The sequence below is a fragment of the Anser anser genome (assembly GCF_964211835.1).
Source record: "Anser anser genome assembly, contig: SUPER_W_unloc_9, whole genome shotgun sequence".
Lineage (NCBI taxonomy): Eukaryota > Metazoa > Chordata > Aves > Anseriformes > Anatidae > Anser > Anser anser.
The window spans coordinates 495200-521859 of record NW_028154223.1 but is presented as its reverse complement, the minus strand read 5'-3'; the positions used below and the strand labels follow the sequence as shown (position 1 = coordinate 521859).

General features: G+C 44.2%; 1 protein-coding gene across 2 annotated transcripts in view; it reads right to left on the bottom strand.

Moving 5' to 3' along the window:
• Positions 1–2719: 2719 nt before the first annotated feature.
• Positions 2720–26660, bottom strand: part of LOC310888973 (E3 ubiquitin-protein ligase KCMF1-like) — a 118738-nt gene continuing 94797 nt past the window's right edge. For both annotated transcript variants that reach the window (XM_083852686.1, XM_083852685.1), the window contains exons 4-7: positions 15974–16075; positions 12101–12275; positions 5997–6276; positions 2720–4138 (exon numbers count right to left, since the gene is read on the bottom strand). In XM_083852686.1, coding sequence (XP_083708812.1) covers positions 3877–4138; positions 5997–6276; positions 12101–12275; positions 15974–16075 — 819 coding nt within the window. In that variant the 3' untranslated portion in view covers positions 2720–3876. The remainder of the gene's footprint in view (positions 4139–5996; positions 6277–12100; positions 12276–15973; positions 16076–26660) is intronic.

Below are 26660 nucleotides of genomic sequence, written 5' to 3'. Positions count from 1 at the left end.
TATGGTGACATGGCACCCCAGAAAGAATCGAGCCAGACAATGGGACTCATTTCCGAAACAACCTTATGGACACTTGGGCCAAAGAGCATGGAATTGGGTTGGTATATCGCATCCCCTGTCATGCACCAGCCTCCAGGAAAACCAAGTGATATAACGGATTGTTAAAGACTACACTGAAGGCAATGGGTGCTGGGACATTCAAACATTGGGATACACATTTGGCAAAGGCCACCTGGTTAGTCAACACTAGGGGTTCTGCCAACCGAGCTGGACCTGCCCAATCAAACCTGTTACACACTGTAGAAGGGGATAAAGTCCCTGTAGTGCACGTAAAAACCATGCTGGGGAAGTCTGGGCTATTCCTGCCTCAGGCAAAGGCAAACCCATTCGTGGTATTGCTTTTGCTCAGGGACCTGGATGCACTTGGTGGGTAATGCAAAAGAATGGGGAGGTCCGGTGTGTACCTCAAGGGGATTGAATACTGGGTGAGAATAGCCCATGAGTTGAATTGTATTATGTTAATTATTATCAAATACTGTATGTCATCACTACCATGATTGCTATATGTCAATGCCCTATTAATGGTATCACAGTAACAGCCACGTAGGTAATGATGAATGAATTTTGATAGAATTGGATAAGCATGGCGGTGTGATGGAACGAGAACAGGCTTTAACTTGAGACAATCCAACATCACACACCATCTCTTCTGCCCTAAAAGCCTGCTGTGACAGATGGCACCCGAAGTCAGTCATGGACTACACAAACTCAGTGGACATTTTATACACATATATGAAAAGTGGTGATTAACTGGAATGTACTGGAAAGGGTGTAACCCGAGTATGACATAAATGGTATGGAATAAGGGGTGGATATTGTCCTGGTTTCAGCTAGGATAGAGTTAATTTTCCTCCTAGTAGCTGGTAGGGTGCTGCGTTTTGGATTTAGGATGAGAATAATGTTGATAACACACTGGTGTCTGGCCGGGGTGGGGGGACCGGCTGCTCAGGGATAGGCTGGGCGTTGGTCAGCGGGTGGTGAGCAATTGCATTGTGCATCACTTGTTTTGTACACATTAGTAGTAGTAGTACTATTATCATTATTATTATTATTTTCCTTTCTTTTCTGTCCTAATAAACTGTCTTTATCTTAACCCACAGGCTTTCATTTCTTTCTGATTCTCTATCCCATCCCAGAGAGGGAGGGGGGAGGGTGAGCGAACGGCTGTGTGGTGCTACATCACTATATCACCTAACAGATAGAATCATAGAATCTTAGCATTATAGAGTCATAGAATGGATTGGGTTGGAAGGGACCTTAAAAATCATCTATTTCTAACCCCTCTGCCATAGGTAGTGATGCTACCCACTACAGCCAGTTGCCCAGGGCAACTGGAGTTCCATCAGGTAATCTTGAACCTGCTCTTCGCTTACAGTGGGAAGGACTTTGCTCCTACAGCCCTGATCTACAGTTTCAGGGAAACGAGAGACATGGGAAGCCTGACTGGCAGTGAAGACTGAGGCAAAGTTGTTGAGTAACTCAGCCTTCTCCATGTCTGTTGTTACCAGTTCTCCCTTCTTGTCTATCAGAGGGGGTACACTCTCCTTGGCCTTTCTTTTCTGGCCAACGTACGGATAGAATCCCTTCTTATTATTTTTTTTTCATATTTTTCATCCAGAAACTGAACTGAACACAGTACTCCAGGTGGGGTCTCACAAGAGCACAGTAGAGGGGGAAAATCACCTCCTCTGACCTGCTGACCACGCTTCTTTTCACAGAATCACAGAATCATCTAGGTTGGAAGAGACCTACAAAATCACCTAGTCCAACCTCTGACCTAACACTAACAAGTCCTCCACTAAACCATATCACTAAGCTCTACATCTAAACGTCTCTTAAAGACCTCCAGGGATGGTGACTCAACCACTTCCCTGGGCAGCCCATTCCAATGCTTAACAACCCTTTCGGTAAAGTTCTTCCTAACATCCAACCTAAACCTCCCCTGGCGCAACTTTAGCCCATTCCCCCTCGTCCTATCACCAGGCATGTGGGAGAATAGACCAATCCCCACCTCTCTACAGCCTTCTTTCAGGTACCTGTGGAGAGTGATTAAGGTCGCCCCTGAGCCTCCTCTTCTCCAGGCTAAACAACCCCAGCTCCCTCAGCTGATCCTCGTAAGACTTGTTCTCCAGACCCCTTACCAGCTTTGTTGCCCTTCTCTGGACACGCTCGAGCACCTTGATGTCCTTCTTGTAGTGAAGGGCCCAAAACTGAACACAGTACTCGAGGTGCGGCCTCACCAGAGCTGAGTACAGGGGGACAATCACTTCCCTAGTCCAATGATGATGCACCTGGGAAGGGGCAACCCTGGATGTACATACAGACTGGGGAATGACAGGCTGGAGAGCAGCCCAACAGAAAGGGATCTGGGGGTTTTGGTTGATGGCAAGTTGTTTATAACTCAACAGTGTGCCTTGGCAGCCAAAAGGGCCAACCATATCCTGGAATGTATTATGCACAGAATTTCTAGCTGATGGATGCACGTGATTGTCTCACATTACTCTGCACTGGTGCGGCCTCACCTTGAGTACTGTGTGCAGTTTTGGGCACCACAATATAAGACAGATATAAAACTATTAAAGAATGTTCAAAGGAGGTCTACCCCACAAGACAAAAACTAACTTAAAAGCATATAGGATTAACATTATAGGCAAGTAGGTGGCATGACTCAATTAAAAACGCTTTATTTTTTTATGTCAGAAATATAACCCCAAAACCCAATAAATAAAGATTAATAGGAAATTAGCATTAAGAATTCAATTATAACATATGGAGATATCTGGGAATCAAATCCTCAAGCTTTCCTGATACTGAGAAGTCTCTGCAAGCTATGAAGCAAATACATAAATAACTCAAAATGATAAGGACTGTGAAGACTTAGAACTAAGATAACATATTCCAGGTTAATTCCCCCCCTCCCCCAGCAGTGAATATATGCATCATCTACACCTAAATAAAGTATATTTAACAGTTAAAAGAAATTAAACACAGAACAGAAAGCTTTAAAGAATGATGAATGAAATTTGTTTTTAGGGCACACATAAGCTCTTTGTGGTAGATTCCAAGCAGTGGCCCTTGTGTGTTTTTTTTTTTGTCTCCTACCGATGTATAAAAAGTTGAATTCCATATGAATATGATGGCTAACAGGGCATCATAGTGGTTACAATATAGCAAAACACCACACCCTGGAAATAACAATATAGCCCACTGCAGAGTTTGCATTAATACACAGGGAGAGTACATAGAAAAGGTCATTGGTCATATGTTACTCAAAGGCTACTTCATCGCTACAAACTGCTAGTGAGTATTAATCTTTTTTGTCACATTATCTTTGAATAATGGGAAAGCTTTGGGATTTTATACTTTTACTACTTGCACTTTTTATTTTTTTTTAAATGACAAGGTCACTAAAACTCATGCACGCTGCAAAAAACATCATGCAGTAGTTAAGGTAAACCATCCAAGCAATTTTTATTCATTAATAGTCATAAATACACACAGCAGCTTCATTAGAGATTTTTCATTTTTTCCCCTTCAGTTTGAATGTGGAGTATTAGGAGAGCTTTTTGCATGTCAAGCTACGGGACACAGAACTTTTTTCTCTGCACTGCAACCTATATTTACCTGCTAAAAGTAAAAATTGGTTAAGTGGAAATGATTATCATATCTATCTTTTCTCTCTTCCTTTGAATGTACACAGTGTAACAAGAGCAACAGACCTGAAATTACAATCACCAAAACAAACCCAAGATAGTTGTTGTCCAATTTCATTGGCAAATACAGCACAGAGGACATTGTCTGCAAAATGGGATGCCATCAAAGAGGAGGCGGAAGAGGCTCATTTCCTTTATTATTCTCTTTTAAATTTAGGTTTTCCAAAGCAACATCTAGAGGCATAATATCTACACAGCCCATAGCACCAAAATCAGCAATTTCTCCCTGCTCATCCTCATCTGAGGAGGAACTTTCTTCCTGCATCAAAGTAGATAGTAGAAGCTCTTGAACAAATAAGCTACGGTCTGCCCGTTCACTTTCCTTTGACTGACGCTCTGCTTCTGACATCTTAGGATCATTCAACCTGCATAGCAGCACAGAAAGAGAGAAGACCTGCAGTTAGTGACAGCCCATTTTGTTGATGATATTACTAAGCCTAACAGTTGGACTGACGCATGCTGAATAACATCTGAAAATCATTCCGTTTGAAAACAGCCTAGGTACTACTGCACTTTTGACACGTGCATATCTGACAATGCCTGGCACTCCTAATGCAACAAGAATACAGACATTTAACAAACTTGCTCCTAGTTACTATAAAATATCACAGAAGTGGATTCTAAGGCTGAAGGAAAAAATAGCCATTTCCAAAGTTTCTTACCCTTCAGAGGGATTTGAGGAACTTACTCCAGTTCTATCCCAGCTCACAAGATCAATGACTGACATTTTCAGATACTTTCATTAAAGTTATTATTTTCAAAAAGTTTTGGATTGAGATATTATTATGAGTTTAGATAAAAATAAGCATGACAGCAATAACTTGTTCCAACCCAGGTATCTAGACACAGCAACTGTTTAATTATCTGTGCTCTTTCCCAACATACACCCAAAAAAACACCCAAAACCCCCATTTGAATCTTGAAAATCAATATTCTAAACCTCCCAAAAGAGATGGAATAAGTGTGGGCAACTCTTCTATAGAGGAACTCTAGGATCTAACTATACTTTCTGAAACAGCTATGTATTCTGCTTATTAATAGTAAGTTCCTTATTTGCTTTTTTGATCCAAAATATTTTATATATAAACCTGTGTTTGACCTTCAGCCTTAATTAAAGATTTCTTATTAAATAACAATACCTTTTAATATCTCTCCCCTAACATTATCAGCATAAAAGTTTGAAACATATTATTGTAAATGCTCTTGTTTTATCAGAAGTAGTAGGGTAAACAAGCACAGTTTAGTAAAGCAATATTCCTTATGTTTCTCTTGAAATTGAAAAACAGCAAGTAATATTTATTCATTGCCTAGGAGCAGACACACAGCAGGATTGAAAAGGAGATGTTGCAAATGGAAACAAAAACATAGTATCTCAACTACAAACTTCATTAGGGATCTCTCAGAAGAAGTTCCATGGCTGAAACTGTAAGCAACTCATACAGCTATATAGCTCAAGTTATAAGACTAACCTCCTTTCCAAGGCCTGCAGAAAACAATTAATCCATATTCCAGTCTAAAGCTTTAAATACATTCCTAGACACATAGATGAAATGCAGCATGCCTGTGAGACTGCCTCTCACTTTCACGAACACTAAGACTCCATGCATTATTTCTGCAGCCAACTCTTGGGAGTTGGTTTTCTGAAAATAGAAGAATTCCCTTCAGGCCAGCTACAAACTACTACTCAGATAATATTTCCTTGGTTTTGCTTTACTCCTAACGGTGTGGTTCTATTTAATTTTTGTGACTGTATTATAAGTTTGTGCATAAATACCTAACTGCACATAAACTGAAAAATGTCAACACATCACATTTCTTATGATTACAGTACACAACATGTGCTATTTAATGTTATTCTGATATTTTGACAAAGCACAGGCTACTACCACATCTTTAAGTACAGAGCAATCAAGTTTAAAAACAATTCAGTGGATGAAGTTTACTGCTTTTAATGGTGCTGCACTAAAGTGTGAAATATTTTTCTTTTACATTGAGTTATGAATTACAGATATTCTGCAACAGCTATTGACCTCTAACATCAGCGTATTCTGTACAATTCACTGATTGGCCTGTTAATCCTGGGATATATTTACCTGCAGTTAAAGACCCTACTTTGCTATACTAAAGCACATACCAAACTAAACACATAGTAGTTTCACCGAACTCTGTAACAGGGACTAGGAAAACAGAAATGGCAGGAGTTAAACCCCTAGAATAAATTACCTTGTAAGAAGAAACTGGGAGTTCTGGATAGTCTGTTGAATGTTTTCTGTGTTAGATGTATTGGTTGCTGCTACAGATTGTGTAAGAGTGGTGGGGATGCTGCTTGTGTTAGTGCGTCTAGTTGCATTGCGTGCAGTCTCCAGTTGTTGTCTTGCTGCTTGAGCATGCTGTCGCTCCAACTGCAGTTGCATCTGCAGCTGCTGTAACTGAGAAGCAGAAGGGCCAGAAGAACTGAGCTGCCCTGCAGAACGTCTCACGCCTGATAACTGAGATAAAAGCTCTGCCAGAAGAGAGAAAAGTTTCTACAGTGAAATCTGCTTAAATACATACCATGCAACAACATAAATATGTCCTGAATACCAGTATATCAATTCTTTTGCTTTCTAAAACCTTTCATCAATGAAATTAATGAACAAATCATATTGATTTGGAAAGCTTCATAGGCTATCCATTACAAGCATCCCATATCTCAAAACCCATAGGGCAAGGAAGATTAAGACTCATCTAGAGTAAAGAACTGTGCATAGATTCAAAGCTTAAAGCTTTTTAAACCAATAAGAGTCAACCTATGAGAAATATCCTATAAGCAATATCCTGTGCAACAATTTTCTAAAATGTTATCTTCGAGTCAAAATAGTTACTAAGAAATCATTTCATTTTTCACTTCAGTTGGTGGTTTTATTCTCCCCCCCAAATCCACCTTTAATACATATTCCAGAGGGTAGCTGTGTTGCAGAAAGACAGAAAAATCAGAGACTCTTTTCAGACATTTCTAGAAAATATATAGTTCAGAAAGCTTTTTCAAAGGCTGTATGACATTAAAAAATATTTGACCACAGTGGGTTTTTTTTGTGTGACTTTTGACCTCTGCTGGAAATAAAGAAATTATAACAATTATAAATAAATAAAATATGGCATGAAATGCTTTCTTCCAAAGTTCAATACCGACAAATTCTGTCCATGCTAAGCATTTCCTAAAATAAATGTTAATAATAAGTTATTGCTCAGTTTACTACAGTAAACTCAGTACAATTTACTTGCATTTACTACAGATTATATTCCAAACAAATTTGTGAGTACTACTTTGATGTGTTTGATGCAAGGAGGACAGAAGATTAATTTGTTCCCCATCTACCTAACCCTCATTAAAGCTACAAGGCGTTATTATAGGTCATAAAAAAATTCCTTCCATCTTACTTTCAAGATATAAACCTTTGAAACTAGGCATTTCTTAGGGGAATAAAGCCCAGTGCAGTAGCTCTTTCATCAGGAACTCTTGGAATGCAAACAGTAAACGCTCAAGTCACTTTTAATCAGCACAGCTAATCATATCAAGATTAGCTACCAATAATATTTTATTTCATTAATTACTGACAACTACAACAAAGAGAAAAATAAATAATGTTTAGAGATCTGTTACGAGCACAAGTTCTAACTTCTGGTAGTATGTACTAATTATTACCCCAATAAAAAGGGAAGACTAATAACGCTGTCAAGCAAGACAGCTGTACTTATCCTCACTTTGAAAAAAATCACTTTGAGTATAGCTTAACTGTACCCCGGTAACAGATCTGAGCTTGAGACACAGGCTTGGTATGAGATAGACACCCAACCAGATGGCACTACATTCTCAAAATGCAAATAAAGAAGTAAATAAATAAATAAGTTCCACCAAAAAAAAAAAAAAAGACAAGACTCAAAGGAATGCCATTTTATTACACCTTTTATGCTCCTAAATGAGAAGGCCTTGTGAGGCTGAAACCAAGGCACTCACTTCACATTTAACTGAGCTGCACTAACATCCACTGTAACAGTAATAAGCATTGCACTCCAGGACACACAAACATCCCCCCTTCTTGCATGAACTCTAGTGCTTTTCAGACACATGACCTAACTTAACTCACTAAGACAAAAGAAAACTTTTTTTCCTCTTTTGCTGCAATATTTTTAGTAGGAATGCAGCCAGCAGGTCCCAGGAAGCGATTCTTCCCCTCTATTTGGCGCTGTCGAGGCCACATCCAGAGTGCTGTGTTCAGTTTAGGTTCCCCAGGACAAGAGACACATGGACATAATGGAGTAAGTCCAGTGAAGGGCCACCAAGATGATCAGGAGGCTGGAACACACAGGACATGAGGAAAGAGTGGGGAGAACTGGGTTTGTTCAGATCGGAAGAGACTACTTTTGAAGAAATCTTATTTCTGTCTGAAATTACTCTGAAACTACCAATTGAAGATATAGAGAAGACCAAACCAAACTCTTCTCAGAGGTATACAGCAATAGGACAAGAGTCAGAGAAGGAAACATGGGAAATTCCTATTACATCTAAAGGGTTGTTTAAACATGAAGGTTGTTAAATACTAGAACATGTTGTCCAGAGAGGTTGTGGGATCTTTGTCCTTGGAGGCATTCAAAACTCAACTGAATGAGGCCTTGAGCAACCTGATCAAAACAGATCTGCTTTGAGCAGGGGTTGGGACTAGACAACCCGCAGAGGTCCATTCTAATCTAAATTATTCTATTATTTTTTTCTGCCATTTCAATGAGTTAAATCAGTTCACAGAGGGCCTGAAGAATACTCAAGCCAGCACAACAGAGGCAAGGGGACTATGCTTATAGAAAGAGGGAGGGTAGAGCTGCGGCTTCCTCTTTCAAGAGTGATGTGTTCTTAAATTGGCTCACTGCCTTTCAAGGAATCACAGCCCAATGAGAAGCTCCAGTTTAAACATTTATGCCCTTCCAGCAACTGAAACAAAGGCAGATAACAGCAGGAAGTTCTGAAGTTTTCCTGAAACTTATCATCTTTCTCCATAACAGTGTAATATTGATGCCATTAAGATTTTGCATTAGAAGAAATTATAGAACTTTTATAAACCAATTTCTTGGTCATTTAAAAAAATCTTTATAGAGAAATTATTCTTGAAAATTACAAAACTCAACACATACTTACAGATTATATCTGTAAATCTTAAAAACATGCCTGCATGATTGTTGGAAGTTAAAAATGAGACATCTTGCCCTTCAAAATTCTCCTAAAATTATCCAAAATATGACACAAAATGCTTACAAAAATACAATTACTTAAGAATTTAAAAAGACTTTAAAGACCTAAAAATCAGCAAGCCTAACATTCAAACTTTAATCTGATGTGCTCAGTTTACATTTTTAAATGTCTATCAATAATATTCCAATTGAGCTAATTTCATCTTGATGAACCCAAGTACAGCACTTAGTTTGTGCTAAAAAAAATAAGATTCTTAATTTCCTCCATAAACACCTCTATGCATACAGCAAATTAAAGTTAGATGCATTGAAGTAGGTAACAGTGGTTAGAAACAACTACATTTAAAAATATATACATACATATATATGAAGAGAGGTGAAGAGACCTGGGACTCTTCAGACTGGAAAAGAGAAGGCTTAAATGGGAAATCTTATCGATGTGTATAACTGTTCAGAGCTGGCAGCTCTTTAAGGACACTTTTCATAGAGCACAAGAGCCCTCCATTCCCACATGTAAGAAATCAGGCAGGGAAAGCAGGAGACCAGCATGGCTGAGTAAGGACCTGCTGGTGGAAGCAGGGACATGTGGCCTGGGAAGAGTATAGGGATGCTGCCCGAATGTGTAGGGATGGGATCAGGAAAGCCAAGGCACAGCTGAAGCTGACCTTGTTGGCAAGGGATGCAAAGAATAATAAGAAGGGATTCTACAGGTAAATTAGCCAGAAAAGGAAGACTAAAGAGAATGTACCCCCCTGATAAATTAGATTGCAGAAGTGGTGACAATAGACATGGAGAAGGCTGAGGTACTCAACAATTATTTTTTTTTACCTCAGTCTTCACTGGCAATCACTCTTCCCACATCTCTGAAGTCCCTGAACCTCAAGGCAGGGACTGGGGTAATGAAGTCTCTCCCAGTATGAGTGAAGATTGGGTTTGAGACCACCTGAAGAACCTGAACATAAATAAGTCTATGAGGTCTGATGAGATGCATCCCAGGGTCCAGAGGGTACTGGCTGATGTAGTTGCCAAATCACTCTCCATCATATTTGAAAGGTCATAGCAGTCAGGCAAAGTCCTCAGTGACTGGAAAAAGGGAAACATCACAAACATTTTTAAAATGGGTAGAAAGGAGGACCCTGGGAACTACTGACCAATCAACCAGCCTCATCTCTGTGCCTGGAAAGATCATGGAAAAGATCCTCCCTCCTGGAAGCTATGTTAAGATATATGGAAGACAGGGAGGTGATTCAAGACATCCAACATGGCTTCACCAAGGGCAATTTGTGCCTGGCCAGTCTAGCAACATTCTATGATGGAGTGACTATATCAGTGGACAAGGAAAGAGCAATTGATGTCATCTACCTGGACTTGTGCAAAGCATTTGATATCATCCTGTACAACATCCTTGTCTCTAAAATGGAGAGACATACATTTGACGGATGGACCACTCGGTGGATAAGGAACTGGCTGGATAGTTGCATTCTAAGAGTTGCAGTCAACAGCTCAATGTCCAGATGGAGATCTGTGATGAGTTGCGTCCCTCAGGGGTCTGTATTGGGACTGGTACTGGCTAACATCTTTATTAATGACATGGACAGTTGGATCAAGTGTACCCTCAGCAGGTTTGCAGACACCAAGCTGTGTGGTGCAGATGACACTTAAATAGGAAGGAATGCCATCATAGAGGGACCTTGACAGGCTTGAGAAGTGGGCCCATGAGAACCTCATGAAGTTCAACAAGACCAAGTGCAAGGTCCTGCACCTGGGTCGGGGCAATCCCAAGCACAAATACCGGCTGGGTGGAGAATGGATTGAGAGCAGCTCTGAGGAGAAAGACCTGGGGGTGTTGGTTGATGAGAAGCTCAACGTGAGCCAGCAATGTACGCTTGCAGCCCAGAAAGCCAACTGTATCCTGGGCTACATCAAAAGAAGCATGGTCAGTAGGTCGAGGGAGGTGATTCTCCTCCCTCTACTCCACTCTTGTGAGACCCCACCTGGAGTACACTCAACCAGCTCTGGGGCACCCAATATAAGAAGGACATAGGCCTGTTTGAGTGGGTCCAGAGGAAGGACACAATGATGATCAGAGGGCTGGAACACCTCTCCTATGAAGAAAGGCTGAGAGAGCTGGGGTTGTTTAGCTTGGAGAAGAGAAGGCTATAGGGAGACCTTATTGCAGCCTTCCAATACTTAAAGGGGACTTTATAAGAAAGATGAAGAAAGACTTTTTACCAAGGAGTGTAGGGATAGGACAAGGAGTAATGGCTTTAAACTAAAAGAGGGTAGGTTTAGATTAGATATAAGGAAGAAATTATTTACTCTGAGGGTGGTGAAGCACTGGAACAGGTTGCCCAGAGAGGTTGTGGATGCCCCTTCCCAGAAATGTTCAAGGTCAGGTTGGATGGGACTTTGGGCAACCTGATCTAATGGGAGGTGTCCCTGCCCATGGCAGAGGGGTTGTACTAAATGATCTTTAAGGTCCCTTCCAACCCAAACCATTTTATGATTCTATAAATATCTGATGGGAGGGAATGAAGAAGAGGGAGACAGACTCTTATCAGTAGTGTACACTGACAGAACAAGAGTCAAAATTAAAACAAATTAAACCCATCTGAAAACAAGAAAACACTTTTCTACTGTGAGGGTGGTCAAATACCATAACAGGTTGCCCAGAGAGGTTGTGGTGTCTCCAGCCATGAAGATATTCAGTACCAACCTGGACACAGTCCTTGGCAACCTGATCTAGCTGACCTTATTTGAGCAGGGGGTTGGACTAGATTATGTTGAGATGTCCTTTCCAACCTCAACCATTCTTTTATACCACCTGTGAACAGGTCAGTCATGGGAATGAGCCTAGAAGTCTCTGAATTTAAAAGCACAAGCTAAAGGGGCAGTGGTTTTTGCTTCAGAAGTTCCAGGTAGACAATCCAATCAAGGATACTGTTCATCAGTAAACACCCATCAAGTACGATGACAGTGGGAAACATATATACACTTTCAACTTCAAAACACAGAAAAACAAAGCAACTATTATCATCTTGGGTTTTATTTAAAAGTCTATTTAAGAAGGACACTGGGCTAAAATCAGTGGTTACAGCTCTTACCAGCTATAGGATCCATGGCTTCTCTATTGCTTGTAGAATATGAACTTTGAGAAGATGAAAGCCCACCAGTGGAACTGCTAGTAAAGTGCATGTTTGATCTACGTGCACGAGGGCCTCCCAAACCCCGGCCTGGGTGAAACATTCTACGTACATGTCGAACACCGCTAGATTCATCATAAACAAGCAGTTAAGGAAAGTCATTTGCTATCAAGTATTCAAGTATATCAAGTATATCAAGTATCAAGAAGTTATCAATGTCATTTGCTATCAAGTATTAAACAGCAAAAACATTTACTAGGTGAATAATGATTCAACGTTTTACGTATAACGCAACCAAAGCTACAGTGCCAGTCAGACCTATAGATCTGAACCCAAGGCACCCAGGGCTGCTTGCAGCAAATTAATCTTCTTCAGGCTTTTTATCATGTTTAAAAAATGTCAGGATGGATTTTCTGCCTTCTGGATCAAAGTTTTATACTAGGTAATTTAAACTGATGATGCATGTTAAGCAGAGCACATTTCTCAATAGACATAAGGATTTGCTGCTCAGGGAACTAGTTAGCAAGGTCCCCTGGGAAACTGCTTTTAAAGGCGTTGGCGTCCATCAGTGCTGGTCAGTCTTTACAGGCTCTTCAGGAGGGACAGGCAGGGTAGGCAAGGTGGGGGGGTGGCGATGTGTGTGAAGCGTGAGCTGGACTGTGTGGAACTTGAAGTTGGCGATGGCAAAGTTGAGAGCCTCTGGGTAAGGATTAAGGGACGAACAAATAAAGGGGATGTCACTGTGGGAGTCTATTACAGACCACCTGGCCAGGACGACAACGCCGATGAATTAGTCTTTGAGGAACTAAGAGATGCCTCGAGATCAACTCCCCTTGTCCTTATGGGGGATTTCAACTTGCCGGACGTCAACTGGGCTCACCACACGGCTGACACGAGCAAGTCCAGGAGGTCCCTAAAGCACCTAGATGATAACTTCTTGGTGCGGGTGCTAAGGGAGCCAACTAGGAAAGGTGCCCTCCTAGATCTGTTGCTGGAGAACAGAGAGGGTCTTGTGGGGGACGTGTCAATTGGCGGCTGTCTCGGTCATAGTGACCATGAAGTGGTTGAGTTTAGAATTTATGGTGACAGAAGGAAAACTGCCACCAAAACTTCAGCCCTGGATATGAGGAAAGCAGACTTCAGGCTGCTCGGGGAACTAGTCAGCAAGGTCCCCTGGGAAACTGCTTTTGAAGGCATTGGCGTCCATCAGTGCTGGTCAGTCTTAAAGCACTGCCTCCTAAAAGCACAAGATCAGGCGATTCCAAAATATCGGAAGTCAGGCAAGCGGGGCAGAAGGCCGGCCTGGCTGACCAGGGATCTTCTACTGGAGCTTAGGCAAAAGAAGAAAGTGTAAGGCTGCTGGAAGGAGGGTCAGGTGACGAGGAAGGAATACAGGGACACTGTTCGTGTTTGTAGGGAGAAAATTTGTGTGGCCAAAGCCCAACTAGAGTTGAAGCTGGCCATGTCTGTGGGAGACAATAAAAAAGTTTTTTTTTAGATATGTGAACAGAAAAAGGAGAACCAAAGAAAACATAGGTCCGCTACTTGATGGGCAGGTCACCTCACAGACAAGGACATAGTCAAAGCGGAGACATTTAACGCCTTCTTCGCCTCTGTCTTCAATGCTGATGATGGGCTTCGGGACCCAGGGTGCCCTGAGCTGGAGGACCATGACGGTGGGAATGACAAACTCCCAACCGACCCTGAACATGTGCGGGATTTGCTGCTTCACCTAGATCCATACAAGTCCATGGGTCCAGATGGGATTCATCCCAGGGTGCTTAAAGAGCTGGCTGACATCATCGCGGGACCTCTCTCAATTATTTTTCAATGATCTTGGGAATCTGGAGAGGTCCTAGTTGACTGGAAGCTGGAAAATGTGCCAGTTTTCAAGAAGGGCAAGAAAGAAGACCCTGGTAACTACAGGCCTGTCAGTCTCATGTCAGTGCCTGGTAAAATTATGGAGAAGATTATCCCTGAAGTTACTGAAGCGCACCTGGGGGACAATGCAGTCACTGGTCCCAGCCAACATGGGTTCACGAGGGGTAGGTCCTGTTTGACTAACTTGATTTCCTTTTATGATAAGATCACCCATCTAGTCGATCAAGGGAAACCAGCTGATGTAATCTTTTTGGATTTCAGTAAAGCTTTTGACACAGTTTCCCATAGGATCCTACTGGACAAAATGTCCAGCATACAACTTACCAAAAACATCATACGATGGGTGAGCAATCGGCTGACGGACAGGGCTCAAAGGGTTGTGGTAAATGGGGCCACATCTGGCTGGCAGATGGTCACTAGTGGGGTCCCTCAAGGCTCCATTTTAGGGCCAGTCCTCTTCAATGTTTTTATAAATGATTTGGATGTAGGACTAGAAGGTGTTTTGAGCAAATTTGCTGATGACACCAAGCTTGGAGGAGTTGTAGACTCGGATGAGGGTGGAAAGGCCTTGCAGAGAGATCTGGACAGATTGGAGAGCTGGGCGATCACCAGCCACATGAAGTTTAACAAAAGCAAGTTCCGGGTCCTGCACCTGGGACAGGGCAACCCTGGCTATACGTACAGACTGGGCGACGAGACGCTGGAGAGCAGCCCCACAGAGAGGGATCTGGGGGTTGTGGTTGACAGCAAGTTGAATATGAGCCAGCAGTGTGCCCTGGCAGCCAGGAGGGCCAACCGTATCCTGGGGTGCATCAAGCACGGCATTGCTAGTTGGTCGAGGGAAGTGATTGTCCCGCTCTACTCTGCGCTGGTGCGGCCTCACCTTGAGTACTATGTGCAGTTCTGGGCACCACAGTAGAAAAAGGATGTGAAACTGTTGGAGAGTGTCCAGAGGAGGGCTACAAAGATGGTGAAGGGCCTAGAGGGGAAGACATATGAGGAGTGGCTGAGCTCACTGGACCTGTTCAGCCTGGAAAAGAGGAGGCTGAGGGGGGACCTCATCGCAGTCTACAACTTCCTCGCGAGGGGGAGTGGAGAGGCAGGCGCTGACCTATTCTCCGTAATCACCAGTGATAGGACCCGCGGGAAAGGTGTTAAGCTGAGGCAGGGGAAGTTTAGGCTGGACATCAGGAAGAGGTTCTTCACCGAGAGGGTGGTCGCACACTGGAACAGGCTCCCCAGGGAAGTAGTCACTGCACCAAGCCTGTCTGAATTTAAGAAGCGTTTGGACTGTGCACTTAGTCACATGGTCTAAACTTTTGGGTAGACCTGTGCGGTGCCAGGAGTTGGACTCGATGATCCTTATGGGTCCCTTCCAACTCGGGATATTCTATGATTCTATGATTCTATGATTTTAACATCAAAATTAGGAAATAAAGGTATTTAAATACTCAAAATAATCTACACATTTTTATTGTTGTTCTTACCAAGAGCACACATTAATTATTGCATTACCTTTCACTTTTGTGTTTTACTGCTTTCAGTCACATAATTATCTATAATATGCTACTGCATTTGGATTACTTTCACATACACAAAAATGGCATCAGAACTAAAGACCAATGAGGGTAAATGCTGCAGTGCAGAAAGAAGCAGCTTAGTGTCAGAAACATCTTTAAAAGGCTTGGCTATCAGGAGTAAAACAAAAACAAAAACAAACACACACCGACATTGTCTAGCTACACCTAAAGCCCATTCACAATCTGATTATATATATATATATATATGTATTTTCAGACATACAGATCCCCAAAAACCAAACACCAGTTCTATAAAATAAGCAAAACAGATGCAGCCACTTGACTACAAAAGTCAAAACAAGTAGTTACAGAAGTAGTTACAGCTATCATATGGAACAATCTAATCCTTTTCCCTCAGCTTAAGAAAGGATATTAAATCTCTAGGAGCTCTGTGTTCCAGTGTAAGATGAGCTGCAAAGTCATCTGTGACATGATTAGGATCCCCTCCAGGTAACGCTGCACATATTGGACAAATCTGAAACAACAAAGTGAGAAAAAAAAACAACTTTAAACAAATCACAAACCACATCATTCCAAGTTGATCACTTAACAAGGACTCTTATACTTTAAATATCATACTCTAATCCTGTATCTAGATGGCCACGAGTTTAAAGCAGTAAACGTGTTCAAATGAAATTGTTAATTTTAGCATCTTTTCAAGACCCACTTTACTTTATAATTTTGCTTTTAATAATACCACAGAAACCAAAAGTAAAATTTTCAAATCCCATCTGCAATGTTTCAGCTTTAAAACTTCTCTTTATATGTCAGTTCCAGCACAGAGAGTAGGTCTGGTTACACAGGATTACTAATTGCTTGTATGTACCTGCATGTAAAATTCAGTTCATTTAGTGCTCTTTGAATCCCCAAAGCAACTTCTCATTCATCTCACCAGAGAAGTGTGGGAAGGAGAATGAAACCAGATATGAATATTCATTAAAGTATCACCACTGAGACGATCCACTGAGGTAGCATGAGAGTAGAGGTTTGGCAGAGGAAACTCCTTATTCCTACCAAGTATTTTGGGAGATGTCATTACAGTTTTTGTTTTGTTTTGTTTTGTTTTGTTTTACCTTAAAAGTAAACACACACTTAAAGTTAAGGGAACCTTACTGCCACAGCAACTTTCATTTATTATTTTTATTTTTCCTCTCAATGACTTTGCAAGCACCTGAGAGAAGCATGCCTTAAAAAGTCCTTTGCAAGTTTTGCAGGACAGTCTTAAAGTTTGATAGATGACAGGTTAATAAGCCAGAAAGGAGAAATCCATTCCACACAACATGTTAGGTCTTAAGTACTCTGTAAAGCATCACTTTGATAGTAGAATCCAACACTTTTGAGGAATTTTACTCTCTGCTTCTCTGGGTGAAACAGATGGCACTTAAAGTCCTGCCACCCCTCTCCTCCCTAATCAGTCAGGACTGCAATACTTCAGGTAAACATTTTTGCCATCTTCAACTCTCCCAGGAGCAAGCTTTGTCTTTCTAGAGGAACCCTGGCTGTGATGCTGTCCTGGTTTCAGCTAGGATAGAGTTCATTTTCCTCCTAGTAGCCGGTATGGTGCTGTGTTTTGGATTTAGGATGACAATAATGTTGATATCACACTGATGTTTTAATTGTTGCAGAGCAGTGCTTACACTAAGCCAAGGACTTCTCAGCTTCTCTCTCTGTTCTGCAACATCAAGCTGCAGAAGCTGCTGAGGGAGAAGGTGAATCGAGTCACTTTGCAGAAGTGAAAGCCATCCAGCTGGCTTTAGGTATTGCTGAATGAGAAAAGTGACCAGTTCTCTATCTCTATACTGGTTCATAGATGGTAGTAAATGCCCTGTGAGGATGGTTACAACAATGGAAGCAGAGCAACTGGCAGCACAGAGGCAAACCCATCTGGGCTACTGCACTGCGGCAAGATATTGCTGTTCGGGTAGAGAACCTGGTTGTAAAAGTACACCATGTAGATGCTCACATACCCAAGAATGGGGTCACTGAAGAACATCGAAACAACCAGCAGGTGGATCAGGCTGCTAAGATTGAGGTGGCTCAGGTGGACCTGGACTGGCAACATAAGGGTGAATTATTTATAGCTCGATGGGCCCATGACACCTCAGGCCATCAAGGCAGAGATGCAACATACAGGTGGGCTCGTGATCGAGGGGTGGACCTGACCATGGACACTATTGCTCATGAATACATGACTGTGAAACGTGCTGCAATCAAGCAAGCCAAGCAGCTAAAGCGTCTTTGGTATGGAGGATGATGGCTGAAATATAAATATAGGGAGGCCTGGCAGATTGATTACATCACACTCCCTCAAACCCGCAATGGCAAGCGCTACATACTAACAATGGTGGAAGCAACCACCGGGTGACTGGAAACGTATCCTGTGCCCCATGCCACCGCCCGGAACACTATCCTGGGCCTTGAAAAGCAAGTCCTATGGAGACATGGCACCCCAGAAAGAATCGAGCCAGACAATGGGACTCATTTCCGAAACAACCTTATGGACACTTGGGCCAAAGAGCATGGAATTGGGTTGGTATATCGCATCCCCTGTCATGCACCAGCCTCCAGGAAAACCAAGTGATATAACGGATTGTTAAAGACTACACTGAAGGCAATGGGTGCTGGGACATTCAAACATTGGGATACACATTTGGCAAAGGCCACCTGGTTAGTCAACACTAGGGGTTCTGCCAACCGAGCTGGACCTGCCCAATCAAACCTGTTACGCACTGTAGAAGGGGATAAAGTTCCTGTAGTGCACGTAAGAAACATGCTGGGTAAAACAGTCTGGGCTACTCCTGCCTCAGGAAAAGGCAAACCCATTCATGGAATTGCTTTTGCTCAGGGACCTGGATGCACTTGGTGGGTAATGCAAAAGAATGGGGAGGTCCGGTGTGTACCTCAAGGGGATTGAATACTGGGTGAGAATAGCCCATGAGTTGAATTGTATTATGTTAATTATTATCAAATACTGTATGTCATCACTACCATGATTGCTATATGTCAATGCCCTATTAATGGTATCACAGTAACAGCCACGTAGGTAATGATGAATGAATTTTGATAGAATTGGATAAGCATGGCGGTGTGATGGAACGAGAACAGGCTTTAACTTGAGACAATCCAACATCACACACCATCTCTTCTGCCCTAAAAGCCTGCTGTGACAGATGGCACCCGAAGTCAGTCATGGACTACACAAACTCAGTGGACATTTTATACACATATATGAAAAGTGGTGATTAACTGGAATGTACTGGAAAGGGTGTAACCCGAGTATGACATAAATGGTATGGAATAAGGGGTGGATATTGTCCTGGTTTCAGCTAGGATAGAGTTAATTTTCCTCCTAGTAGCTGGTAGGGTGCTGCGTTTTGGATTTAGGATGAGAATAATGTTGATAACACACTGGTGTCTGGCCGGGGTGGGGGGACCGGCTGCTCAGGGATAGGCTGGGCGTTGGTCAGCGGGTGGTGAGCAATTGCATTGTGCATCACTTGTTTTGTACACATTAGTAGTAGTAGTACTATTATCATTATTATTATTATTTTCCTTTCTTTTCTGTCCTAATAAACTGTCTTTATCTTAACCCACAGGCTTTCATTTCTTTCTGATTCTCTATCCCATCCCAGAGAGGGAGGGGGGAGGGTGAGCGAATGGCTGTGTGGTGCTTAGCTGCTGGCCAGGTTAAACCACAACAGATGCAAAACCCAGGTTCCTAAACTGTGCTCTTCATGCATACATTCAAGTTGTTCACAATGGTTCTCAAAAGACTGTGGGCATAAAAGACATTTAATTGAAAGCACAAATACCTTTCTGCCCCTTGGTGGGGAGGGGGGTGAGGAGGATGTCTTAGAATATATTTATTGCAAGATCTAATCTCTCCGAGAGTGGTTGCCAAATCTTCAGTGCTGGTTTATTTTTAGAAAGTAGTGGTCATCGTAAAAGACAATGAGATTTTATGAAGAGTCTTTTTTTACAATCCCTTTCCCCTTTAGCTCAGAATTTCACTTCACTAGATTCTACTTTCCAAATCTCTCACCACTACAGAAGCAATACAAGTGGACACATAGCCGAACGGAACAGACATTTTATCATGACATGCAAGAAGAAAAAGAAGTTACCAGTAATGCACTGATCATAGATCACAGATCATAGAATGGCTTTGGTTGGAAGGGACCTTAAAGGTCATCTAGTTCCAACCCCCCTGCCATGGGGCTGCCCACTAGTTCACTGACCACCCACTAGATCAGGTTGCCCAGGGCCTTGTCCAACAATGCATTGTTACACCAGAAAGAATGAGACAACTTATGACTCAGGTCTATCCAGAAACCCATATGGGAGCTGAGGCTCTGGTAGAGAGTGTCAAAAGATATGCTGTTGGAACTAAGATGTTATTGATTGCAAAAAGTATAACTCAAAAGTATGAGTTGTGCCTTAAAAACAATCCTAAAATACAGGTAAAACCTGCTCCTGGAGAGGTAAAAAAAGGGAATCACTTGAATTATCTTTTCTGTTTGGCCAGAAGTTTTCCTGTTATTGGGAAGAATGGGTTAAAAACGGAAGATTGGCAAGGAGGATGGGATCAGAAAGGAAGACTGGCAAGGAGGATTGTAAATAGGCTCAAGTGACCTTGCAGCTGGGAGTGCGTAAAGTCCGGAGAGCAGCAATGTAGAAAACATATAAATTATGCTTGATGCTGTTTGTGCTCTGTTTGGCAAGTAGCACATCTGTGCATAGATAACATAGGTGTTTGGTGGACTCGGGGCACCCTATCGGACGCATTTGTGCTCCTGGCCTTGGTACAGAGAAGATCAAAGAAGTACAGTGAGGATCACAGCACAGTGGTAAAAACTGCGCCTGTATGAACCCTTGATAAAAACAGGCGAAACTAGCATGCCGGTGATCTCCTAGCATGGACCCTGTTTAGCAGTTCCTGTGTCCCCATTTGTGAGCCTCTGCTCATGTGCCTCTGCTCGGGTGTTGCTTCAGGGATCCCCCGGTTGGTAAGGCAACAAGAATAAATCTACTCTTTGCATTTTAGCTGCAAGTCTGTGGTTGCTCCTGCTGCCTGCCTGTGCTGACTCACATACCTGTGTTGAACCAATCAGGCTAGGGAAGTAGTGAAATTAGTAGTAGTAGTAGTCATTTCAACGAGGACCTCGCGCGGATCGGCTGCAGCGAGGGCTCCTGGCAGGGAGACGAACGGAGCCAACCCCTAACCCCCCCCCCCCCCCAATAACGCGGAACAGAGCCGCTTGGTCAGAGCTGCAGCCCCGGCCCTCTCCCCCCGAGCAGACAGGAGCTGTGCTTGTACCGCCGCGGGCGTTGACGTGCTGAGGGCGGAGCCAGGGGTGACGGCAGCCCACCCCCTGACGCTATAAAAGCAGTCCCTAGGGAGCGCCGCAAATAGGGTGCGCTAACAGAATCGGCTTGGCAGTTAGCACAGGTAGTTCAGGCGGGGCAGGGAGGAGTGTGAGGAGGATCCTCTCCCCTCTTTCCCACCTCCCTTTCTCTTCTCCTCGGGGAGCTCTGCCTCGTTGCACCTAGAATTCACCATGGTGGGCACCCGTCGCAGTGGCCGGTCCGAGGCGGCAACCCAAACGGAGGAGATGCTGCCTGTCTGGACCCATGTGGGCACTCAGGTGGATCGCCTGAGGGGGGAAGTGGCAGTCCAGACAGGTGACTGAGGGGAGCTCTGGAATCTGGAGACCCACCTGGGTCCTGAGGGAAGAGAGGGCTGTCATGGGTGCAGGTGTGCTCTGCTTAAGGAACTCCTCGAGCAGGTGGCTGGGCTGCATCAAGAAATCCACAGCCTGAGGGGCTCCTGGGAGTCTCTGAGGGTGACAGAGAGGAGGTGTCAACCTGCCCCTGCTGATGCCCAGCAGCCCTCTCCTAAGTCCCTGCAAGGGGTAGAAGCTGACCCAGCTGATCACATGCATGACAGAGGGCTTGACCACCCACAAGAGGAAAGGGGCTGGACCCTCATCTCAGCTCGAAGCAGAAAGAGATATTTGCTCCCGACACCCACGGTGTCCCTGGGTAATAGATTTGAGGCTCTCAAGCAGGAAAAAGAATAGGTTGAGGGTCTAGACAGTAGTCCAAACCTGGGAAGCAACCCTGAGAAGCGTGTCAAGATGGGGGGAAGTACTGAGCATAGGGATCAGGGCCGGACGGGGCACTGCATCACAACCAGTGCCACAAGAAAAGAATGGAGAGTCTTAGTGATCGGAGACTCCTTGCTGAGGGGCACTGAGGCTCCCATTTGTTGCCCAGATAACCTATCCAAAGAGGTGTGCTGTCTTCATGGGGTACGTGTCAGAGATGTTAGGAAGGCTCATTAAACTGGAGGACTGCTATCCTCTTGTCATTCAGGTTGGATCCCGGGAAGCTGCAACTAGAAAAATGAGTAATATTAAAAAGGACTTTGCATCCCTGGGAAGGTTGTTGAAGGGATCGGGGGTGCAGGTAGTGTTCTCCTCTGTCCTCCTGCTGGGTGACCGGGACCCAGAAAGAAGGAGAAGGACGGGACAGGTGAATGACTGGCTGAGGGGGTGGTGTCCGGACCAAGGATTTGGGTATTTTGATCTTGGGCAGTCCTTTGAGAAGCTGGGTATGTGGGCTGCTGATGGACTCCAACTCAGCAAGTAGGGCACAAGTGTGTTGGGGAGCAAGCTCTCTAGGCTGATTACCAGGGCTTTAAACTAGGTTTGATGGGGGAAGGGAGGGGAGCTAAAAGTGACAGAGAAGGGCTGGGGGAAGTTGTCACTGTTGAAGACAGTAGGGAAAAACCTCTGAGTTTCCCACAGGATTGTCTGAGGGCTCCTCAGAGAAGGTAATGATCCCGATACCCCGTCCGGAATCTTCTTCTTGCATCTCTCCAGGGGTAACTGTGCCTGCTGCTTCCCTAAAGTGCCTGTATACCAATGCGCAGAGCATGGGAAATAAACAGGATGAGCTCGAGATCTGTGTTCGGTCACAGGGCCACAATCTCGTTGCAATCACAGAGAGACATGGTGGGACAGCTCGTATGACTGGAACACTGTCATGGAGGGCTATGTCCTTTTTAGGAAAGACAGGCTGGGGAAGAGAGGGGGTGGGGTTGCCCTTCATGTGAGGGAGCCATTAGAGTGTACCCAGCTCCACCTGGGGGAGGGTGAAGGACAAGTGGAGAGCTTGTGGGTGAAAATTAAGGGGTGGGCTGGTATGGGGGACACTGTTGTGGGGGTGTACTACAGGTCACCAGATCAGGAGGAGGAGGTTGGTGAGGCCTTCTACAAGCAGCTGGTAGTAGCCTCATGATCACGGGCACTGGTTCTCATGGGGGACTTCAATTATCCAGACATCTGTTGGGTAAGCAACTCGGCCAGGCATGAGCAGTCCAAACGGTTCCTACAGTGCATTGAAGACAATTTTCTGATGCAGGTGGTGGAGGAGCCAACGAGGCAGGGGGTACTTCTGGACCTTGTCCTTACCAACAGGGATGGGCTTGTTAGGGATGTGAAGGTTGGGGGCAGCTTGGGATGCAGCAACCATGAGATGGTGGAGTTCAAGATGGAACTTGGTGGAAGAAGTAAGGCTAGTAGCAGGATTGCTACCCTGGACTTTTGAAGAGCCAACTTCGACCTCTTCTGGGACCTGCTTGGGAGTATCTCATGGGCTAGGTTGCTAGAAGGCAAGAGTGCTTGTGAGAGCTGGGCTACATTTAAACAGCACTTCTTCCAAGCTCAGGATCGGTGCATCCCTAAGAGTAGGAAGTCGGGGAAGGGGGGCAGGAAACCTGTGTGGATGAGCAAGGAGCTCATTGATAAGATCAAAAGGAAGAGGAAGGTCTATGAAATGTGGAAAAGGGGCCTGTCCTCTTGGGAGGAGTATAGAAGTGTTGTCAGGGCCTGCAGGGACGCGACGAGGAAGGCTAAAGCCCACCTAGAGATAAGGCTTGCAAAAGAGATAAAGGATAATAAGAAAGGTTTTTTAAAGTATGTAAACAGTAAAAGGAAGACTAGGGATAATGTGGGTCCCTTGCTGAACCAGGGGGGTGTCCTGGTTACAAGAGATGCTGAGAAGGCGGAGATACTGAATGCTTTCTTTGCTTCAGTCTTTGCTTCAAGGACTCCCCCCCGGGACTCCTCGATCCTGGCGGGAGGAGAAAGGGGCTGGGAAATGGAGGGCTCCCCCCTGGTTGACGAGAGAGTGGTTCGGGAGTGTCTGAGTGGGATCAACACACACAAATCCATGGGTCCTGATGGGATGCATCCACGTGTGCTAAGGGAGTTGGTAGAGGTGATCGCCGAACCGCTCTCTATCATCTTTGAAAGGTCCTGGAGAACAGGAGAGGTGCCTGAAGACTGGAGGATAGCCAATGTCACTCCGGTCTTCAAGAAGGAGGATCCAGGAAACTACAGGCCTCTGTCCCTGGAAAGGTGTTGGAACAGCTTGTTCTGGATGTCATCTCCAAGCAATTGGAAGAGAAGAATGTTATGAGGAGTAGTCAGCATGGATTCACCAAGGGGAAGTCGTGCTTGACCAACCTCGTTGCCTTCTGTGATGGCATCACCAGCTGGGTAGATGGGGGGAGAGCAGTCGATGTCATCTACCTTGACTTTAGCAAGGCTTTTGATACTGTCTCCCACGACGTCCTGATAGCAAAGCTGAGAAAGTGTGGGATAGAGGAGTGGACATTAAGGTGGGTTGAGAACTGGCTGACTGGCCAAGCTCAGAGGGTGGTGATCGGCGGTGCAGAGTCCGGCTGGAGACATGTGACTAGCGGTGTTCCCCAGGGGTCGGTGCTGGGTCCGGTCTTGTTCAACATCTTCATCGCCGACCTTGACGAGGGAATAGTGTCCACCCTCAGCAAGTATGCTGATGACACAAAGCTGGGAGGAGTGGCTGACATGCCAGAAGGCTGTGCTGCCATTCAGCGAGACCTGGACCGGCTGGAGAGATGGGCAGGAAGAAACCAAATGAGGTTTAATAAGAGCAAGTGTAGAGTCCTGCACCTGGGAAGGAACAACCGCGTGTATCAGTACAGGCTGGGGGATGACCTGCTGGAGAGGAGCGCTGCGGAGAAGGACCTGGTGTCCTGGTGGACGACAGGTTGACCATGAGCCAGCAGTGTGCCCTCGTGGCCAAGAGGGCCAATGGGATCCTGGCATGCATTAAAAGGAGTGTGGCCAGCAGGTCAAGGGAGGTGATCCTCCCCCTCTACTCTGCCCTGGTCAGGCCTCACCTGGAGTACTGTGTCCAGTTCTGGGCTCCCCGGTACAAAAAGAGACAGGGATCTCCTGGAAGGAGTCCAGCGGAGGGCCAGAAAGATGATACAGGGCCTGGAGCATCTCCCCTATGAGCAAAGACTGAGAGACCTGGGTCTGTTCAGCCTGGAGAAAAGAAGACTGAGAGGGGATCTCATCAATGTGTATAAATACCTGAGGTGTGGGAGACAGAGGGATTTGGCCAACCTCTTTTCAGTGGTTTGTGGGGACAGGGCAAGGGGTAATGGCCACAAGATAGAGCACAGGAAGTTCTGCGCCAACATGCGAAAGAACTTCATGGTGCGGGTGATGGAGCACTGGAACAGGCTGCCCGGGGAGGTTGTGGAGTCTCCTCTGGAGATATTCAAGGCCCGTCTGGACGCCTACCTGGGCAGCCTGCTCTAGGGAACCTGCTTTAGCGGGGGGTTGGACCCGATGATCTTTCAAGGTCCCTTCCAACCCCTACAATTCTGTGATTCTGTGAAATGTCTATTGAAAGAAATAATACTGAGATTTGGAGTGCCAGTCTTCTGATAGGGGACCACATTTTGTAGCAATGGTTACTAAAGAAATGTCTAGAGTACTGAATATAAAATGGGACTTATGTACCCCATGGATGCCACAATCTAGTGGCCAAGTAGAGAGAATGAACCAAACACTGAAAGGACAAATAAGGAAATTGTGCCAAGAAACAGTTTCTTGGATAACTCAAAGGGCTTGGGAAAAAGTAAGCCTGTTTGGATTACTATATGGAAAAGCATATGCTGTAAATTTAACTGGAAAATCCGATTAGGTGCATGTAACTGGGAATCAAGCACTTACTGATTATATTTTGCCTTTAACAAAAACTTTGCATCTCATCCACAGATGCGTACTATTAAGGGTGCCGATTATGGTGGATGCACTGGTTCACTCCTTTTGTACACTTTTCTCCTGGAGATCAAGTTTAACTGTGAACCTGGAGGGACGACCTCCTAGCTGAAAAGTGGAAAGGACTATACCTGGTGCTGTTAATGACAAACACTGCTGTGAAGCTCTGAGAGACTGATTCATGGATTCATTACACCTGAGTGAAAGCTGCTCCTCCACAGCTATGGAAAACTGGAAAAAAATGGGGCCCTCAAAGTTGAAAATCACCAAAGTTAATGGACTGCGTATATATATATATATATATATACATATACACACACTTTTTGCTAAAGTTATAAGTTCCATTAAGTTAGAAAATGAGGGGGTTAAAAGCAATGGCAATCTTTTGTTGGTTGAGAAACCAGGCAGTTAAGGAAACCGACAAGTGTTTTTGAATCCCTGGAGCCAGAACACCCACTTTGAATTGATAGCTTCATAGGGGTTTTCTGAAGCCTGGCAACATCTGATTTGGTTTCTGGATCTTAAGTTGTGGGTAAAGATCTAAACTAATAGACCTAGGAAGCAATAAGATGAGACTCATATAATATGAATTAGATAAGTCTCAAAGGGGAGAATTGTTACCAAAGCAACCATTATTAGGTCCAGTCACTGTTCCGTAATCTGGATTGTATGAATGTAGAACTAGCATTATCTATTGTGTAGAATATCCTGGAATATAAGGAACTTGGATGGGGTAATCAGCATGCCAAGGGGAATTGGGCCAAGTTGGTAAAAGAAGAGGAACAGTAATGTCCGAAGGTAAACTTTGGTCATTATTATTTGACTTATTGCACACTGGGTAACAAATCCAAATGTTTTATCGCACAACAAACCCACCAAAGGCCCATTTCCGCAATCCCACAGGAGCACAGGGGCTACAATGGCAGGCAGGAATCCAAA